General features: G+C 35.1%; 3 protein-coding genes across 3 annotated transcripts; 1 reads left to right on the top strand and 2 right to left on the bottom strand.

Annotated features, from left to right (window-relative positions):
- Positions 1-376: 376 nt before the first annotated feature.
- On the bottom strand, positions 377-4,297 carry LOC103488000 (26S proteasome regulatory subunit S10B homolog B-like). The gene is made up of 10 exons (XM_008446531.3): positions 3,981-4,297; positions 3,348-3,467; positions 3,120-3,256; positions 2,849-3,010; positions 2,648-2,734; positions 2,463-2,549; positions 2,240-2,377; positions 1,170-1,361; positions 988-1,086; positions 377-882 (listed from the first exon to the last, which is right to left on the bottom strand). The coding sequence occupies exons 1-10, from the start codon at positions 4,078-4,080 to the stop codon at positions 808-810; spliced, it is 1,197 nt and encodes a 398-aa protein (XP_008444753.1). The 5' UTR covers positions 4,081-4,297; the 3' UTR covers positions 377-807.
- Positions 4,298-4,535: 238 nt separating this feature from the next.
- Positions 4,536-11,610, top strand: LOC103488001 (uncharacterized). Its single transcript, XM_008446532.3, has 9 exons — positions 4,536-4,828; positions 5,261-5,328; positions 5,614-5,710; positions 5,802-5,930; positions 6,071-6,179; positions 6,317-6,461; positions 7,580-7,622; positions 10,719-10,892; positions 11,374-11,610. The coding sequence occupies exons 1-9, from the start codon at positions 4,607-4,609 to the stop codon at positions 11,482-11,484; spliced, it is 1,098 nt and encodes a 365-aa protein (XP_008444754.1). The 5' UTR covers positions 4,536-4,606; the 3' UTR covers positions 11,485-11,610.
- A 757-nt stretch (positions 11,611-12,367) lies between these two features.
- Positions 12,368-17,756, bottom strand: LOC103488003 (cytokinin dehydrogenase 5). The gene is made up of 5 exons (XM_008446533.3): positions 16,677-17,756; positions 16,345-16,472; positions 15,956-16,243; positions 13,987-14,249; positions 12,368-13,222 (listed from the first exon to the last, which is right to left on the bottom strand). The coding sequence occupies exons 1-5, from the start codon at positions 17,299-17,301 to the stop codon at positions 12,886-12,888; spliced, it is 1,641 nt and encodes a 546-aa protein (XP_008444755.1). The 5' UTR covers positions 17,302-17,756; the 3' UTR covers positions 12,368-12,885.
- Positions 17,757-18,433: the final 677 nt, after the last annotated feature.

Genomic DNA, 18,433 nt, shown 5'->3' with positions numbered 1-18,433 from the left:
AATTTTTAAAAAAATTGTGATATCGAAGGTAATCGTAAGTTATAATAGTTGAAGAATTACAGTGTCCACTATTTGAAGTGGGAGTCATTTGGTTAAGAATGACTAATTTTGCACTTTGATTTATATGGATAAAGGGATTGGTGTATTATTAATAAAACTATAAAACGAACAGCTTACAATTGAATCAAATATCAATGGTATACGATGTGGACATTTATGTAATGTTTGTCACCCATAGAGAAATATTTAGTAAGCATCTCCATTTAACTATAATATATTGTGGAGAAGAAGGCAAGGCAAAGCAAAGAAATTTGTTGAAGGGAACTGTGAGAGAATTGGAGAAGTTGTTTGGACTTATTTCAAAAGAAAAATAAAATAAAAAGAAGAAGACGAAGATTCATGTTGTATCAAGTTTTGATCAAATCATGTAGGTTCAGAGAGCAGCAATATTACAAATGAAAAACAATCATAAACTTTCCAATCAACCGTATATTCTGCCGCCGATATCATGTTTGGGTAAATAATAATCACAGTGGACAAAATTCATCTCTCGGCTTGGAAAAAGAAAATAAGACAACAAGAAGAATAGCCACATTTTCATGAATAATATTCATTATCTCCCATCTATGATCTCAAATACAAGCAAATTCCTATTGTTCTAACATCTAAAAGATAAGCAGTGATGCCAGTAAAAAGCTCAGTTTTGAGGCCTGCCTGCAGCGAAAGACCGCATCGTCTTGCCGGGAAGGGAAGGGAAGTTTTGTGCTTAGAAGAGTTGTTTGGCCACTAAGAGTAAAACACATGACTTCAGTCTTTCCCAAAATCAGCACTGTAGTGTGCACTGGACTCGAGTTTCTTTGCTTCGTTCAATTTTCTTACTGCCTGAACATTGAAAGATGAAAATAAGTGAAAATGGGAGAAGAAAGAGCATTCTGCCTGTACGCGAACTAATCTCAACATGATAAAGAGAAATTAATATTAGATTACCTTCATGAAATCTTCATGGACAACATAGTCACGTTCGGCACGGATAGCTGACATTCCAGCTTCAGTGCACACATTTCGCAAATCAGCACCATTGAAGCCCTGGACGAATGAGAGTTTCAAGCAATCATAGATTGTGGATACAACTAGAAAGAAGATTAATAAATAAAAACTAGCAGGATTACCTCTGCAAGCTTCACAACAGCTTCATAATCAATTTCACCATGCTTGGCAATTCCAGCCGCGTGAATCTTAAGGATCTCCATTCTGGACTGCTCATTTGGCAGGGGAATCTCTATTTTGCGGTCCAATCGCCCTGGTCGAAGAAGTGCAGGGTCAAGAACATCGGGCCTGTTTGTGGCCATTATCATTTTGACCTACGGTTCCAGTTTTAAGTTAATAATCTTTGACTCAGAAAACAAAAATGTTTAAAAGTTATCCAAGTAAGTTCTAAGACAAACAGTTAAGTCTTGGCATGGTCAGCATCAACAATAAGATCTAAAGACTTTACACTTTCTGTTTTTACTGGTTATATGACATCATATCATCGCATAGATAAATACAACTAAAATTAGAAAAAGAACGAAAACATTCTTGGTATTTGGCCACTGACTTCCATTTTAAAAATTTCTGTCTATCCTTACTTGTTAGTTGTTACTACTGCAAGGACTGTTCTCCAGTCTCCACAACCTTTCAAATCATATCAACACACAGGCAAACAAAACTAAAAATAGAACGAACACATTCCTGGGATTTGGCCAGTGACTTCCATTTTTACTTCGGTATATCCCTAGCTAGCTATTGTAAGGAGGACAGGCCTTTGATCTCCACCAAATTTGGGGTATACACCTTTTGGAATTCAGCATACGAGAAAAGAGTAAAATTCTTATTGTATATCAGTTTCAGTCGTTTTATTTCCTTCTTTTCTTACTGTATATCAATCAGAAGGGTAAACACCCATCATTTTGATGGGCACTTGGATACCGATCATAAACATCCTTGCATATTGGAATATATAAAGACGCCGTCAAAACATGTTGGAAGAAGACGGCCCAAGATCTTATTGTAAGATTTCCATCAAGATGAAATATTCAAAACACCCATCATCTCGTTGGGCATCTGGATCAGGTTCAAAGGATCCTTGGATATCTGAATATCCAAATGTGCCTTTGATTTTAAGACAAATGTTGAAATCTAGATATACATGAGAAGATTACTTTTCTTCACAAAACAAAGAGAACAAATCCAGAGATACCTTGCCAAGCTGATCAAAACCATCAAGTTGATTAAGTAACTCCATCAATGTACGCTGAATTTCACGATCTGCACTTGTTCCCTCACTGAATCTCCGCCCACCAATGGCATCAATCTCATCCATAAAAATTATGCAGGGCTAGCATGGAAAGTATTGGAGAATGAGTTATGAAACACCTTTCCTAATAGATACATAGAGAAGTTCATACCACACAAGGACTTACCTGGTGATCACGTGCATATCCAAACATCTCACGTATTAACCTTGCGCTTTCTCCAATGTACTTATCAATTATGGCACTTGATACAACCTATATTTCAACAAAGAGAAGAGAGAAGCTAGTAGTTACATCTTAGTTGGAAAAGAGAGAAATATATTAGTCATTTCAGTACATGTTGAAAATTTAACCTTTAAGAAGTTGGCATCTATGTTACTCGCAATCGCTCTTGCCAACAATGTCTTGCCGGTACCAGGAGGACCATATAGAAGCACACCCTTTAAATGAAAAGTAAACGAATAATGTGAGTAAAAGAGGGAGAATGGATCTTGTAGAGTGTAAGTAATAAACTACAATTCGGTAATCCCATCAAAAAGATAGAGAGATAGTACCTTGGGAGGTTTGATACCAACCCTAAGGAAAAGCTCAGGATTCATAAGAGGTAGCTCGATAGACTCTCTCAATTCTCTAATTTGATCAGACAAACCACCCACAGCAGAATAGCTAACGTTACCAGGATCTTCATGCAACATATTATACACAACTGGATCTACCTATCAGACCAAATTAGATAGAAACATTCAGGACAACCATGCACTATATGATTGTACCTATTTTTTATTTCCTTATAATCATTTGAGTATAAACAAAAATCTAACTTACTTCACGAGGAAGAGCCCTCATAATGGTGAGTGTTGTCATATCAAGTACCACTCTAGTACCAGATGTCAACTTATCCTTATCCACCTTATTACGGCATCCAACCACATATCTCGGTCCACTGCTTGCTTTAACAATTACTGAAATCAAAAAGGCAACGATAATCCAACATCACCAATCAATTTGAGATAATTTAATCTCAAAATAAATTCAGGGAGTAAGAAGAAGTACAGCGTTCATTGTCAAGCGGCCTGAGAACTTCTCCAATAATCTGGCCAACACTTTGTAGGGACTTCAAATCATCTTCCGTCTTGTTAAATTCTTTCTTTGCACCTCGTAAATTCTCCCTCACTGGAAACATAAATTAAACACAATCTTAAAGGCTTCTGTAAAATAAACAAGAATCTCAGCTTCCGTTAATACTTAACGAAATACCAACTAATCAAGTCACATTAAAAGAACTACAGAAATGTAGCAAATAGAAATGACGAACTAGCAGTCAGAAACACAACCCCATTTCCCAAAGTTTTCTAATTCCTACAATGATCATATTTTCCTAACAGATCATATCCAAATCTCCCTCCTTTAAGCCCTATATCTTATTGCACTTCTCCTCCCTACACAACCAACTACACGAAACTCTACACAAGGCGTCTTGGAAATACTAGGGCTTTCAAAGGCTAAAATGTATAATTGGGGGGATGAGTTAACAGCCAAAAACTGAGATGCAGTAATCTCATATACCAAGAAACGTCCATTTGCAGAAGATTCAGAAGCTGTAATTACTCGAATCAGCAATAACAACGGAATTCACAAAGTAAGAAATGGGAGTAGATTATAAAACTGGTTAGGGGAAGGACATACGAGATCGAACTCTAGCGTCGAGTTCCTTATGCTGAAGGAGTTTCTTGCGGTAGTCATTGACCGCCGTATGACGGCGTGCAGCTTCTTCTCCATCGGCCATTTTTGATGTCGCAGTCGTGGTTCGAGCTCGGAGTGGGAATCGGATATTTGTGAGTAAGCTTGAGGAGCAAGAAGCCCTAAATTAGTAAATTCCAACTCATATTTCTTCCTTTCCCCTTAATAATAACAATAGTTTTTACTAACCCTTACACTATGATAATTGAACCTTGGAAATGCCTTTGAACATAAAATTTAGAGACAAATTAATATAGGAAAATTTATTTTTTTCAAAAAGTAAATTTTTTTAAAATACCATTTTAAAGTATTTCAAAAATTATTTTGATTAGTCAAGAAAACTAAAAATAACTTTTCTTTTAAATTAAAGTCTTAAAAATATATTAACCAATATATTTTTAAGACTTTAATTTTATTTATAAATGTAAAATTAAATATTAAAATAATATAATTATAATATGAATATAGTTTTATTTTAAATATCCCTAACCTTCATTGAAATCCTTTACCGTTTCTTCCATTTACATTTTCAATTTGGGCTGCTCCAGCATTAAGGCGGCAGTGGGAAGCTAATGTTGGCGCGTCGAATGCCTTCAGTGGCAGTTTATCTCCCGCAAGCTCTTCCATGGCGTCGTCGACCTCCTCACAGTCACTCTATCAACTCCAGGACGGCGCTTGTATTCCATTCCTTGCTCGCTTTTTGCCCCAAAACTATTTTAGTTTCTCTTTGTTCTGCTTCCCAATTAGCCACTGAAGCTGTAGAACCAATTCATGCGGAAGAATTCTCGAAGCGCGTAAGATCACCGATTAATTTCATTCTTACAACTGTTTCTGTAAGAGTGTTGTTGGATCGGATAGAACCTAGAGCTTAAGCTATTTTATGTGCATTATTTCTTAACTATTTCCTTTATGAGCTTCAAAATCAGCACAAACCCAATAAGCGATTAGCTGAGAAAAGGACATACATGGTTAGATAGAGCAGAAGACTGAACCCCTAACGCTTAAAGAGGATAGTGTATATGATCCTTTTATATATTTTTGAACAGTTATGTTTTGGAGAGGATTTATAATTGTCTTGTTTTCTACTGGATCATAATTTTAGTTGTAACAAATTTGTTAGTCTAAAATGAAACTAGGTACTGAATTCCATCCATTTTCATGGTTTAGGATGCTTTGTTTTTTTAACTTTGATGGGCATTCTTGTTTTTCGATCTTCGTGATTGCAGGGACCCTTGAAACCTGGGTTATATCTGGTTGGCACGCCAATTGGCAATCTTGAAGATATCACCCTACGGTATGATAGTTCATAAAGAGCACGGTTGTTATTATATTTTCTTTTCAGCGTAAATATACACCGAAAGCTTGACACTCAGCACTGGCAATTTGTTCTTTTCTTTTCAACGTGTACATATGTAAACTCATAATTTGGAAATAAGAAATAAGAAGAGTCATTCATGGAGCGAGATGTTAAGTTCTTAAGTTTCAGGATTTTCTCCTTTCTATTGATGCGTATTTGATGATGTTGTTCACTTATTTTGAATGATCTGCCTATTTATCACCATAAAATTCTATTATACAGTGCTCTACGTGTCTTAAAATCAGCACACGTCATTCTTTCAGAGGATACAAGACACTCAGGAAAGTTGCTTCAGCATTTCAGCATTAAAACCCCTCTTGTGAGTTTGTTGAGGCATTTATTTGCTGGCATTTTAGTTTTCTTTTCCTTCTTCATTTGTTACGATGAAGACTTTTAGGTTTCACTTTCAGTTGAGTTTTCACAAATTCAACGAGTCTCAAAGAGAGCAAACAGTGTTGAAGAGATTAAAACAGGGTGAAATTGTTGCCCTAATTAGTGATGCAGGGACACCAGGCATTAGTGACCCTGGTACTGAGTTGGTGAGCATGCTCTACAATTTTAAATTTAATTATTTCATTATGGTTCTCTTAAGCATCTATCATTTTTATGATCTACCTTTATTGATAAAGTTGGGAAGTATAAATGGTGGTATTAATGTCACTGTACCTCGTGAATACAGGTTAGGTTATGTGTCAATGAAAATATACCGGTTGTTCCTGTTCCCGGGCCCTCTGCTGTTGTTGCTGCAATTTCTGCCTCTGGCTTGTCAACTGATGAATTTACTTTTGGTAAATTTTGTACTGATACTTGTAGTTGTGTTTTGACTGCGAGGGTATCTTTATTTGATTTTTTTTTTTTTTTTTTTTTTTTTGCCCTATGGCTACTTTTGGGCTCGCTACAATTTGTGAATGTGCATAATGTGCAGTTGGATTTCTTCCTAAGCATGCTGCAACCAGAAGAGAGAGGCTGATGGTTTCAGCAAATGAGGAGGCAACTCAAATATTCTATGTTCCTCCACACAAACTCAAGCAGTTTCTCGAGGAAACTTCACAATTATTTGGTGAATCAAGGTACTTCGTAGATGTCCAGCTCCAATCTACTGTGCTAATATTTCTTTCACAGTAATTTATCAATATAGTTCCACTTCCACTATCTGCTTCATTCTATATAATTCTGTTAGACCACCAATTATTCATCAATATCATATAAGGAAGAAGGATGTAAATAAAAAGTGTTAAGAAAGTTGTTAGTCTGTTATAAGGGGGGACCACTTAGAAGAGTCTAAATAGATAGAAGAGAGAGAAAGTGGGGGAGAAAATATTTTTCATTGTAGTAGTTTCCCCTACTGTGAGTTCTTGAGAGATAGAATTACAGTGGGAGAGTTGTTTGTGAATGAATTACATTCTTGTATTTCTTATATTGTAAGCATTTTACATTGAGCTTCAATAATATTGATCATTCTCTTCTTGAGAATTCTGTGTTGGTTTTGAGACCAATAAATTCATTAACCAATGACATCTGATTTGGAACCTTTGAGGGAATTGATTGTATGAAGATGCTTCATTCACCATGATCATCTTAATCAGACCAATTTATTTCATTTACGTTCAACTTGTGTTAGGAAAAGAGTGTGATGTATTTGGCTTGTTCTAGTGTTTTGGAGATGATAAATAAACTCACTAATTCTGCAGTTAAGCTTGCATTATGCATTATCCTGGTATGCTTTACAAGGATTTGTCATTTGTAGTACATTGTATAACTTAGAAGCTGGCGTGTGTTTCTTTCGATGACTGTGGATATTGGTTGTATTTTATTGTTGATGTGCTTCTTGTTACATGTGTGGCTATTTGGAAATGATTCTAAAATTGTTAAAAGTCACTTTATCAGGTTCAAAATCAATTCAAAATATGCTGTCAATATTGATAAACCTATGATTATAGTACATACCAAACATGAATGATTATACTACATATCATATGTGAAATCATGTTTAAAAATGTAAAATCAAACATTAAATTGATGAAAGAAAGTTCAGAAGTGATTGTAACAATTTCAAAATTTCTCCCAAACATGCCAATAATTTAAACTCTTATTGTGATCCAAATTGCTTTAGTGGAGTACAGACTCATCTTTAGTTAGCCAGCTTGTCAACTTGGTGAATATTTTCGTTTCCAATACTGTTTTGCAGGCGATGTGTTATAGCTCGTGAAATGACCAAGATACACGAGGAGGTAACTTTCTTCCTTACTCTGTTTTTTGCTATCTTTAGTTGGTAGGGCTCCCAATACTTATGCTTACTGGAGAGTAGCGAGCACATTCTTGTATTCGACCAAAATTTTGTCCGTACACTGCTATTCTGCTAATTACCTTGTATGATGTCATTCTATGATTTCTTCTGTGCTCTGTCGAAGTATGTAGGATTTCAGCAATTTGTCCATTTTAAGTTGGACACTCCAACACTTGTCGAATACATATCAGACACTTTTTCAGCACATTAATAGATGTGTATTAGACCCTAAGGGAGCATTTGGAGCGCTTAGTTGATTATTATAGATTGTGTAGATTGTGGGTTATAATAGTTTGTAGATTAGTCCGTGTTTGGAGTACAAAATATTTTAGTATGAGCAAAAACTGGTAAACATTGTAAGAAAGAGGGAAATAGAGCCAGAGAGGATAAGTAGAAAATAGTCTATAACAAAGAGGGATTTGAAATAGTAATATTGTAGGTTATAATAGTTGGAAACACCAACTATAATTGGAGCTCAAACATGAAACTCATTTTTTAAGCATATCTACCCATAAACTTATTGCTATAATTTTGTTTGGTATAAAAATTATATGTATTTGTAAAAATGCATATTTTATTAAACATGTCCTTGTCGCATTTGTTTTAGAAAATAAGGTGTCATTTTGTATATCCATATCCATGCTCCTTCAGTAAATAGTAGGACTGAAATGACTGCTAAACAGATAGATACAGTAACTACTAACTAGATATTATGGATCAAGTTGTTCAACACAAATGTGATTGGTTGCAACTATTACTCGGAAACATTTTAGTCTTCCTGAAAGCAAAAAAAAGAAATACTTCGAATTTTCATTTTCTATCATTCTTGTGAAATATAATTGTCACTCATTCTCTTGTGGAGGCTTCGATTTTTTTTTTTTTTTTTTTTTTGATATCCATGAGTGTCGGACTAGCGTACGCGCACCTCGACTAATCTTACGGAACAACCCACCTGACCCTACAACATTTGGACGTCAAGGAAACTGGGTATACCTACAACATTTGATTTTGTTGTTATTATTATTATTTTTGGGAAAGGATAACATACTTGCATTAAGAGAATGAGAATGAAAGGGACTGCAACAAGAGTAAAAAAAAAAGAAGAAAAGAAGAAAAAGTAATGACAATGGATCATGAAGTAAACAAAAATATAGGAAGAACTCCGTATAAATGAAGTATAGAGCTCTCTCAACTACAATTATTATCTTGAAAGAAAATCCATTTAACCTTTTGGAGAGGGCGCACTAAGAGAAACATTTGACAATCTTAAAGACCCTCAAGCCTACTGTTTCAAAGCATTTGATGCACACAAGAGCCTCCCTCTTTGATATCGTACATAACCTACAAAAGCAACGGGATACTGCTGAGGGAACTTCTTCTTGAGGACTTGATGGATTTGGAAATATCTTTCTGCTCGAAATAGCCATGAGTCGTGTCTTCTCTGGTAAATACCGGCATGTCTACCTTTTTAAACTTGCTTCGATCCGTTGAAAGCTCATCGTTATCGGCTTTTCTCTCAACTCGGCCTTCTTCAGCGTTTCGGATCGTATCGGGCGGTTTATTCGTCGACGTCTTCTTCTCTTTTCCTTTTGCAAACGCAGACTCGTGCGTAATGGGGTCTGTAGTCTTTTCGCTAACGATTGATCTCTCCTTCGCAAACGACTCCATCATTAGCAGAAGCATTTGTTGCTGCTTCTCCGATTGTGTTCGCATCAGGTCCAAATTCCTCGATATCTTGCTTAAGCTCGATTCAACCGCCGGCATTTTACTTATCTCCTTCTTCATCGCAGAAATCTCCCGATTGATCTGCTCTAGCCTTTCTTCAATCCTTGTTTGTACCATTCTTTGCCCAGTGATCGTTGCTCTGATACCAAAAATGATGGAACTCCACCTTTGGTATTAAATCTCTCTTTATTATTATATGAACAAACTATAGAATTCAATCGATACCTTCTGTTGATCTTCTCTCCAGATTCAACAGCCAATCTATTACATGAATTTCATAATACCCCTTCCCACCTAACTACCCTTATTTATAGCAACTCCTAACCGACTTACTACCATATATTTCACACGTGCAAAGAGTGTGATTTATTTCTTCTTTTATATACAAACTTAATAGGAGGAGGTCTAACAGGAATCTAGAGACTAAATCCAAGTGTCCTCAAAAAATTGAGCCAAATCAAGTAATAAAGATAGCTTTTGACCCTTTATAAGCACCACCTTTGAAAGGTTTGCCAAATAAAAGCCCCATGAAACTGTTAACTCATCCCAATAATAAAAAGACCGGAATAAGTGGATTAGTGACAATGGAAAAAATGCTGTGGAAACTGTCTTTCAATTTAATCCCAATAAACCCAAGGATCCTTCCAAAACAAAGAGCTTTGACCGTTACCAAATTTAAACTTCGACAGCTCAAACTTTTTCCATGAGACTTTGATTGACAAAGAATATCCACCTTGAAAAATTCCATAACCCGAATTTTACTTTCATCTCACATCATTAGCAAAACACAAGATCTACCTAACGCTTTGGCATGTACCCAATTTGATTCCTGGGTGGGAATTGGGGTCATGCTATCTTTCAGAAATATATATGCTATCAATGTTGTATCTGATCTACTTTCTATTGATCATTTAACTACCCGATCCAACCATCATGGTTGACCTAGTGGTGAAAAATGAGACAGTCTCAATAACTAATTAAAAGGTTAAGGGTTCAATCCATGGTGCACACCTACCTCGGAATTAATTTCCTACAAGTTACCTTGACACCCAAATGTTGTAGAATCAGACGGGTTGTCCCCTAAGATTAGTCGAGGTGCACGTAAGCTGGCACCAATGCTCACAGATATATTAAAAAAAAGAATTAACTACCTGATCTGATCTCAATTATTTTTTATATGTGGGGGTACATTGCTGTTATAATTCATGCTTGAATACTGTAATTTGTGGCAATGCAATTTCAAGGGTTTCCAATAATAGGTTTCACAATGTTGACTTGACGTGTCATTCAGTAATAAGTGTGATGATTGCAACAGTTTTGGCGGGGTACCCTGGCTGAAGCTAAAGAATTCTTCTCGTTGAACCCAACCAAGGGTGAAATTACACTGCTGATTGAGGGAAAGCTAAGTCCTGAAGTTGAAACTCCATCAGAGTCACAGTTGGAAAAGGAGTTGGAAGAATTAATCTCCACTGGGCATAGGCTTTCAATGGTAATGACTTGAATTGGACTATAGGATAAAGACAATTTTATGAATAGTAACGCATTTTCATAGGCTTAGTATCATTCTCTCATTACTGGACAAAGAGGAGTGTCTTGGTTTGAAGTTTCATGGGTTTCTTCTAGTTTAGTCTCCAAACATTTGAATAATAACTACTTAGCCATGATGACTGATATTTGACAATCAATACATGGATGACATTAACTTCAAAGTCGATCTAGATGTGTTTTGTATCATGTCATAGTGGTGGGGATTATTGAAGGTATATAAATTGGTTGAGGGTCGGTATTGAGGGGCAGATATTAGGTAGTAGTGAACAAAATGATTATTTTGCTAAAATTCAAAGATTAAATAGAAAATTTGAAAGTTCAGGAAAGAAAATAGAATAAATCTTTAGAATTTTAGAGATGATAACAAGCCTTCAACCATAAAAATAGTCCTTGAAATCTGACAAAACCTTATTTTCATGAAGGCTGTCAAATTGGTTGCTAGCAAAACATCAGCCAGTAGGAAAACTGTCTATTCAATTGCATTGCGAAGATTCGGGAATCAACTTGGAGTGGAGAACAATTCTTGTAAATAAATGACCGTCTGTAACATACTTGCCAGAGGTGTAAGTTGTTAATTGCTTATACTCATCTCTTTTTTTGCAAAATGACTACATTGTATCAACTTTTCTGGTTATCTTATGAAGAACAAGTTGCCTTTCCATATACTTTTTAACAGCTGTTGCTTTTGTCTAAATCTTTTCATTAGATATTATTGGGGTCAGTGGGAAAATGATGTATGATTTGTGCTAGGATGGGAGATGTATAAGAAGCATAGATACCTGTGACACGTCAACTTTTTTGGAAAAAAATTAGGGATGGACACTGTAAGGACACATTTAACAAAATATATATTTTTCAAAACATTTATCTATTTTTTATATAATAAGGAACAAGCTTTATGAAAATAAGTTTGATATATTTTGCTCTTAAAATTTATTATTTTTGTCCCCTGTTACCATTTTTGTTTCTTTATCAAGTGTTCAATACATATGTTCACTCTGTATAACTAGTGTTTAACATACATCCATTCTACTAACAAATGTCATACATGTTCAATAAATGTCAAAGTGTTGGAGTGTCAACATGTGATGGACGTGGACAAAATAACCAAACTAAAATCTGAGGTTCCATACGTGATTTTCTAGAATCTCGTTTGAGATCTTGAATTTACCATTTTGCTACAGATAACCATCCTTGTACTCCACATTGAATGGCTGGTAGTTTGCATTTTAAGTTCGATTTTTAGGAGTTTTCCTGACTGATTATTCAGGATAAGTAGTAAAAAACAAAAATGTAAATATGTAGATTTTACATCATCAAATATGTATGTTGGAGAGATTTAAATCTCCATATCTGGCTTTGCTTTCTAGTTGAATTGAAAGATGATCCTTGCACAAGTTATTGATTGAAGAGAAATTGAAATAAGAGGCATGTTTGATTACATAAGCAGGTGAGGCAATGCATTACTTTTAACTTGCATCAATAAAAGTGTAATAAATGGATTAAACAATGAAAATTTGTAGATTATGAAAGGTAGACTTCGAAGTTAGAACTGAACCCATCATCAAACGGATGATGATCAAAAGCCAGAGGCAAAGCATTTGGACGGTCGAAAATCAGCCTCAGCAGGTACATTATTTGTGCAGCATTTTGAATCATTTGATCATGGAGGACCCCATCTCCATGTTGCTGAAAATCCACCGTCCTTTTCTGGTCCTCGGCAAAACAATTCTGAGCTGTGTTGCACTGTAAAAAAAGGGGGAAAAAAGGGAAGGAAAAAAAAAAAAGAGCCCTCTTTTCAAGAACATTTTGATTCTCTGCTCTTTTCTACTTCATTATATACAACAAAATATTTCTTTCCTAATTCATTACAGTATATGTGCATACTGCTGCAATTCTTGTTGTTTTCTCTTATGTCAATCAGGTCTTGTCAATCAGCGGGATACCGCTGTGTTTCCCGGCTTGAAGGCTGGGAATATCTTCTGTCCAGTGGCTAGAATATGGTGGGGATCAAACTTCATCTTCCTCGCTTGAAACTCCGGCCACTTATCCCCGAAATGGTCTGCCCATTCCTCCTCCGTTGTATAATGAGGCAGGTACTGTTTCACTTCAATCCCACTTTCATAACAGAATTCCAAGATCTGATGATTCTGATGGCTCAGATACTCCAATGACTGCGTTGGCTCCCCATTGTCCAATGCCGACCGTAGCAATGCTACCAGGTAGAACACATCATCCTCCGGAGTCACGGCGGAGGTCCTCGGGTCCCATCTACAGAGGAAAAAGGGAAACAACTGTCATAAAAATTGGAATGAATGGGACCCCAAGTTGTTAGATGTGTAGTAACAGCCAAATTGTTCATTACAATATTGCAAACTGAATACGTCAACTTCCCCATTGGTAGGGACCAATGGAGAAGATCTTCTGACACCAGAATCTTCTCCCTTGGACAATCACCACCGTCCGATTAAAGTATATATCAATCCGAGCTGGCTAGGCTCCTCCATCTCATGTCTTATGTGGATTTTAAAAAAAAAAAAAACTAATTCACCCATTTCTTTTTGGTAATTCTGGTACCCATTTCATGATTTTAATTATATGAGTGACTTGTTATATCTAATGAATTACATGGACTTAAATTCAAGGTAGTTCTCTCCTAGTCCAACAGTGAAGAGTTGTTAGCCACATTACGATGGTGTTTACTATATAATTTCTCTTTCAGGTCAATATCCAAACATGAAGCATAATATCTTCTCAATGGCCCACTTTGTATACCTATACCAAAGAAGAAAAAAAGAAAAACTTGTAGGGACTATTTGAAAGCTATCAAAATTTGGCAACTATGTTATGGACATTTTGAGAGGTGAATTATATTATAAAAAGCTCCCTCCTCCCCTACATATAATAATAATAATAATAATAATAATAATAATAATAATAATAATAATAATTTTGCATGTTGCATGCAGAAAGTGATTGCTAGCTATTTTATTGTATCAAAAAAACAAAAGAATAGAAAAGAAAAGAAAACTCACTTGTGTTTGTTCATGGGGTAGATGAGGATGGGGCCGCTGGTGTTATTTCCCAAAATGCCCTTGAAAACTCCTCGGTCAAAATCGGCGATTCTTGACTTTGGGACGAAGAGGTTTAGCCATGGATGTGGGACATCCCATAAGCCCTTGGACCGTAGCTTTAACTCGGCTTTGTGAACCCGGTCCAGAAAGTCCACGTAACCTAGGTCCGTTGTGAAAACCGACTCGGGTATGTAATTCAATTGCTTCATCAACGCCTCCACTTCCTGATTAAACGTTGTCGTTTCAAGTCAATTGCAAAATAATATATTGCTTTGAAGTTTGAATTTTGAGAGAAAAAAAAATGAAAATACATAAGAAATAAAAATGGGTGAACAGCTTTTGTTGCAAAACAGGTGCTACTTTTTGTCAGAGAGGATAAGTTTTGATTCCAATCAATCTTAAAATTAAGAGAGAGGGAGAATAATTTGGTAGTTTATTATTTAATGTTAAAACATAAAGAAAAAGAAAAGAAAAGAAATTCCTTAAAGTTGTGTTCTTTTCTATGTCTTAGGATTTTAAAAACAATAATTGATTCACACAAGATCTTCTATGTATTATTCTTATAAATTATCATACCATTTTAATTATATTCAAACTACCCTTATCCTATTGTGTTTATAATAATAATGATCGAGTCATTTACAATCAAATAAAATAAAAGTTATTGACCACTTGACCTTTTTGTGATGGATGATATCCATGGAGTTTGACCCAAGAAGGATTGAGAGGGCAAAGAAGAAGAACAAACACAAGGAAAGACAAAGATGGCAGTAGAAGATTCCAAATCCCTATTTTTAGCAAATTTCAAAATATATACAATAAAAATACTTGAATTCATGCTAAAATTTATATTCTTGGAGTTAACTCAAGTGTCCAATCTCACTGAACATCACCGGATAAAACTTTTGTTTATTAAAAACAGATACTTTCCATCTCCGATATTTTCCCTACAACGAACCTAAAGAGATTAGTGTACTATGAATTGCACTTAAATTTTTTAATTTTACTTTGAAAATGAAAATGAATAATAATACATTGGGTGGGTACATATATATATATATAAAGAAAACAAGAAGAATCCAGCCATGCAGCAGAGAGAGACACAAAACTCAAAAAGAATAATGCAACAAAGAACAAAGTTGGCCCACTTCCCCTTAAAACTCTGAATCATTTGGGATTTTTATATGTATATCTCCCTCTTTCCACACTAAAATCCATCTTTAAATAGAGAACAAAAAACCACACAAACCCTAATATTCAATTTCAACACTAAAGCCAAATACAGCTTGCAAAATCCCCTTCTAAATTATTTCTTTTAGTTTTTCCCTGGAATGTTCTTAAATTCACTACTGTGTGTGTCATTCTTATATTCTTTTTATGTCGATGAGTATTAATCTATGACACAACCTTACTACCTTCTTAATAACTATATGGTTTCGAACATCCATCGCAATAAATTATTTCATATGAATTCGGTTGTTTATTAGGATAAGAAACCTATTTCTAAACTAATTTTCTTTAGAAAAATTATGAGATTTAGTAGTAATAAAATTACTTATTTAATCTTAAGTATCACATTATTGTATATATATTTTTTGTTTAAAACCATTCATAAAACTGAACACCTATATTGTTAGTAACATTTTTTTTTTCATTCTTCACTCCCCATCCAACACAAAATTTAAAAACATCCACTTCAAACTATCTTTATTGTTCCAAAAAAAGTAATAAAACAAATAAGTTTTGAATTTTTTTGTGAAACATTCTTGGTAGGTTTTGTATTATATGTGTGTTTAGGGTAAAAGAATAGAGGATATAATTAAAATGGCAATGATTGAATAATGATAATAATGATAAACCAAATGGATGATATAAGAATGATATATAGTGTAATTAAGTTGAAGTATATATATATGATATTAATAATTACCTGATCAAGGGTGTGCGATGAGGATTCATGGTAATTTTTGGTGATCTCCAAGCAGTACAAAACAGCTCCATCAGATTTGTTTTTACTAAAGGAAGAAATTTTGACAGGATTCGCCGGTGAGAAAAAGGAAGATCTCCAGTTGTTGATTAAACCTTCATCAACGATCACAAATCCTTCCACGTAATCGAATTTTTCTTTGCTATTTGTTTTCGAATGCAATGAGATTAGCCATTCTTGATCCTTTGTAAATGCTTCGAAATTTGAGTACAGTACTCTAATCCATCGAACCTGAGATATAAATTTTCAGTTTACTTTATTTTAGTTTGCATGGAATTAAAGGACAAGAAAAGGTATTGATTATTTTTCTAATCTTAATAATTATTGTATACCCTTTGAGGGGCTGGTTCCAGAATAATTCTTGCTCGTGTGATGATTCCAAATTGTCCTAATCCCCCAAGAACTCCATGGAATAACTCTGCGTTGTCTTCATTTGAACATTTCACTATCTCTCCATTACCTGTTCATTACGAAGATAAGCGTAAATTATTGATGTTATATTTTCGAATTAAACAAAAACGACTATAAAAAGTGTTTGAACGTTAATGCGAACAGAAAACACACAATACATTTTTTTAGAAAAAAAGCTTATAGTTAATTGAAGATATAGTTTTGAATAATTGCATTAGTTTGCATTATATTGGTAAGAAAGAAGAAAGAGGACCTGTGACGACGTCAAGTTCATGGACATTGCTAATCTGAGGGCCATGGTTAAAAGCTTGGCCGCTGATTCCGCCGTTCGACAGCGTCCCGCCGACCGACAAATACAAATAATCCGTCCACGATCTCGGCGCCAACCCATATTCCAAAGTCCATTTCAGTACATCAATCCAAAGCTCTCCGCCCCACACATCAACAAATCTCCCTTTCTCCGACACCACTGGTACCGGCGGCGAAACACCCCTCCCACCGACGCGCCGGTGCTGTCTTCCGCCGCCACTCATTTCAATCACCACCCCATTCCCCGTCTGCGCCTGCCCGTTTATCGAATGCCCATGCCCTCTCGCCGACACCGTAAACCCACCATACTCCTCCTCCGCCGCCGCAACCGCCGCCGTCCGGATCAATTTAGCGACGTCATCGGCAGAGGCAGGGTGCAAAACGGCTAGAGGCGGGTCGCGGGTCATGAGACCGAAATCGATAGAAGCAGTTTCAATATCGAAAGGGTCGACGGTGAGAAGGCCATCGATACCAAGACGGGGAAGCTCCGTCGCGAGACCCATGTTGAGTCCGACGGTGGCTATCAAACGGCAGAAGGAAAAGGCCAAGAGAAGCTTAGTGGTGATCATTGTTGAATTGTAAATGAAGAATTTTAGGGCGGCGCGGTGATCGGATGGCGGTGTTGTATGGGAAGGGAACAGAGGAAATTTGAAGAAACAAAAACAAAAACGAAAAGTTGAAAAACTGCAGAGAAATGGGAGAGTTTGTGTGTTGTTTGAAGGGTAACGTAAGACTAAGCATTATATATATATATTGGAGCTTTTAAGATTTTTTGTACGCAAAAACATGCACTTTAAACAGATTCTGTTTTTCTTCTCTCTTTCTTTTTGTTTATGTTTTTTATGTCGATTTTTTTTTTTTTTTTTTATTGGAGAAGGCAAAAACGAACATAAAAAGATCAACTTTATTTTCAAGAAAAAACACTTTTGTTTCTCTCTATAAGTAACCCATGTAAACAAAATCTCAACTTTCATAAACAGAACAAGGGTTGACGATTGACTCTCGATTGTGTTTGTGGCAAGAAGTTGAATCGTTTAGTTTTGGTAATTGTTAATTTTTGGAGTTTATAAAATAGAAATTAATAAGCTATGAAGTTAATGTATTTGGAACAATTTTACACTATTTTTAACTTTCGAGTAATATCAAGGCTTTATATTGTTATTATTTTGGTTGTGAGGGATATAGACTATTCACGTGGACCATTCGTTTTATTTAAGACACGGAATTTTCCATTAACAAATAAGATCATGGAAATTATCTTCTTCCTCAATTGATCATATGAAACTAATTAACTCTCTAATTCTTTACTCTCCAAACATGTCTTTTGTTTATAAGATACAAAAATAATATATTTCCAAATACCTTGAATACATATTTGTAATACTTATTAGACCATATGAAAATTTTGAAATTTACCTCTTTAGCATAATTGTCAATGATTTTTCTAGACCTAATTTTTTCTGAAAAGATCAAACAAACATGAGGATTGTTTTAAATATAATAAAATACACCAAAAATTTCCTTAAATATTATCGATATCTATTTTACCATTTAAAACTCTAATATTATTAATACCATATTTAATCTTTTAAACTTTTTCACTTAAAATTTGTCCCATGTTTAAATAACTATATAATATGTAAAAAATTGAATTGTCAATTTAATATATAATTTTTCTTCTTCGGAGTACAATTTCAATAT

The sequence above is a fragment of the Cucumis melo genome, chromosome 3, assembly GCF_025177605.1.
Source record: "Cucumis melo cultivar AY chromosome 3, USDA_Cmelo_AY_1.0, whole genome shotgun sequence".
Lineage (NCBI taxonomy): Eukaryota > Viridiplantae > Streptophyta > Magnoliopsida > Cucurbitales > Cucurbitaceae > Cucumis > Cucumis melo.
Note: the sequence above shows the minus strand (reverse complement) of the source record. Positions and strands in the feature narration are given on the sequence as shown.

Excerpts from the sequence above, each read along its gene's own strand:
- LOC103488003 (XM_008446533.3), bottom strand. The coding sequence starts at position 17,301 with ATGATCACCACTAAGCTTCTCTTGGCCTTTTCCTTCTGCCGTTTGATA. Across the intron at positions 16,244-16,344 it reads TGGAACCAGCCCCTCAAAGG|GTTCGATGGATTAGAGTACT; the intron begins GTATACAATAAT and ends TTTATATCTCAG. Across the intron at positions 13,223-13,986 it reads TACCCCATGAACAAACACAA|ATGGGACCCGAGGACCTCCG; the intron begins GTGAGTTTTCTT and ends TTTCCTCTGTAG.
- LOC103488000 (XM_008446531.3), bottom strand. The coding sequence starts at position 4,080 with ATGGCCGATGGAGAAGAAGCTGCACGCCGTCATACGGCGGTCAATGAC. Across the intron at positions 3,468-3,980 it reads CGACGCTAGAGTTCGATCTC|TGAGGGAGAATTTACGAGGT; the intron begins GTATGTCCTTCC and ends TTATGTTTCCAG. Across the intron at positions 2,550-2,647 it reads TAGATGCCAACTTCTTAAAG|GTTGTATCAAGTGCCATAAT; the intron begins GTTAAATTTTCA and ends GTTGAAATATAG.
- LOC103488001 (XM_008446532.3), top strand. The coding sequence starts at position 4,607 with ATGTTGGCGCGTCGAATGCCTTCAGTGGCAGTTTATCTCCCGCAAGCT. Across the intron at positions 5,329-5,613 it reads CTTGAAGATATCACCCTACG|TGCTCTACGTGTCTTAAAAT; the intron begins GTATGATAGTTC and ends TCTATTATACAG. Across the intron at positions 5,711-5,801 it reads TCAGCATTAAAACCCCTCTT|TTGAGTTTTCACAAATTCAA; the intron begins GTGAGTTTGTTG and ends TTTCACTTTCAG.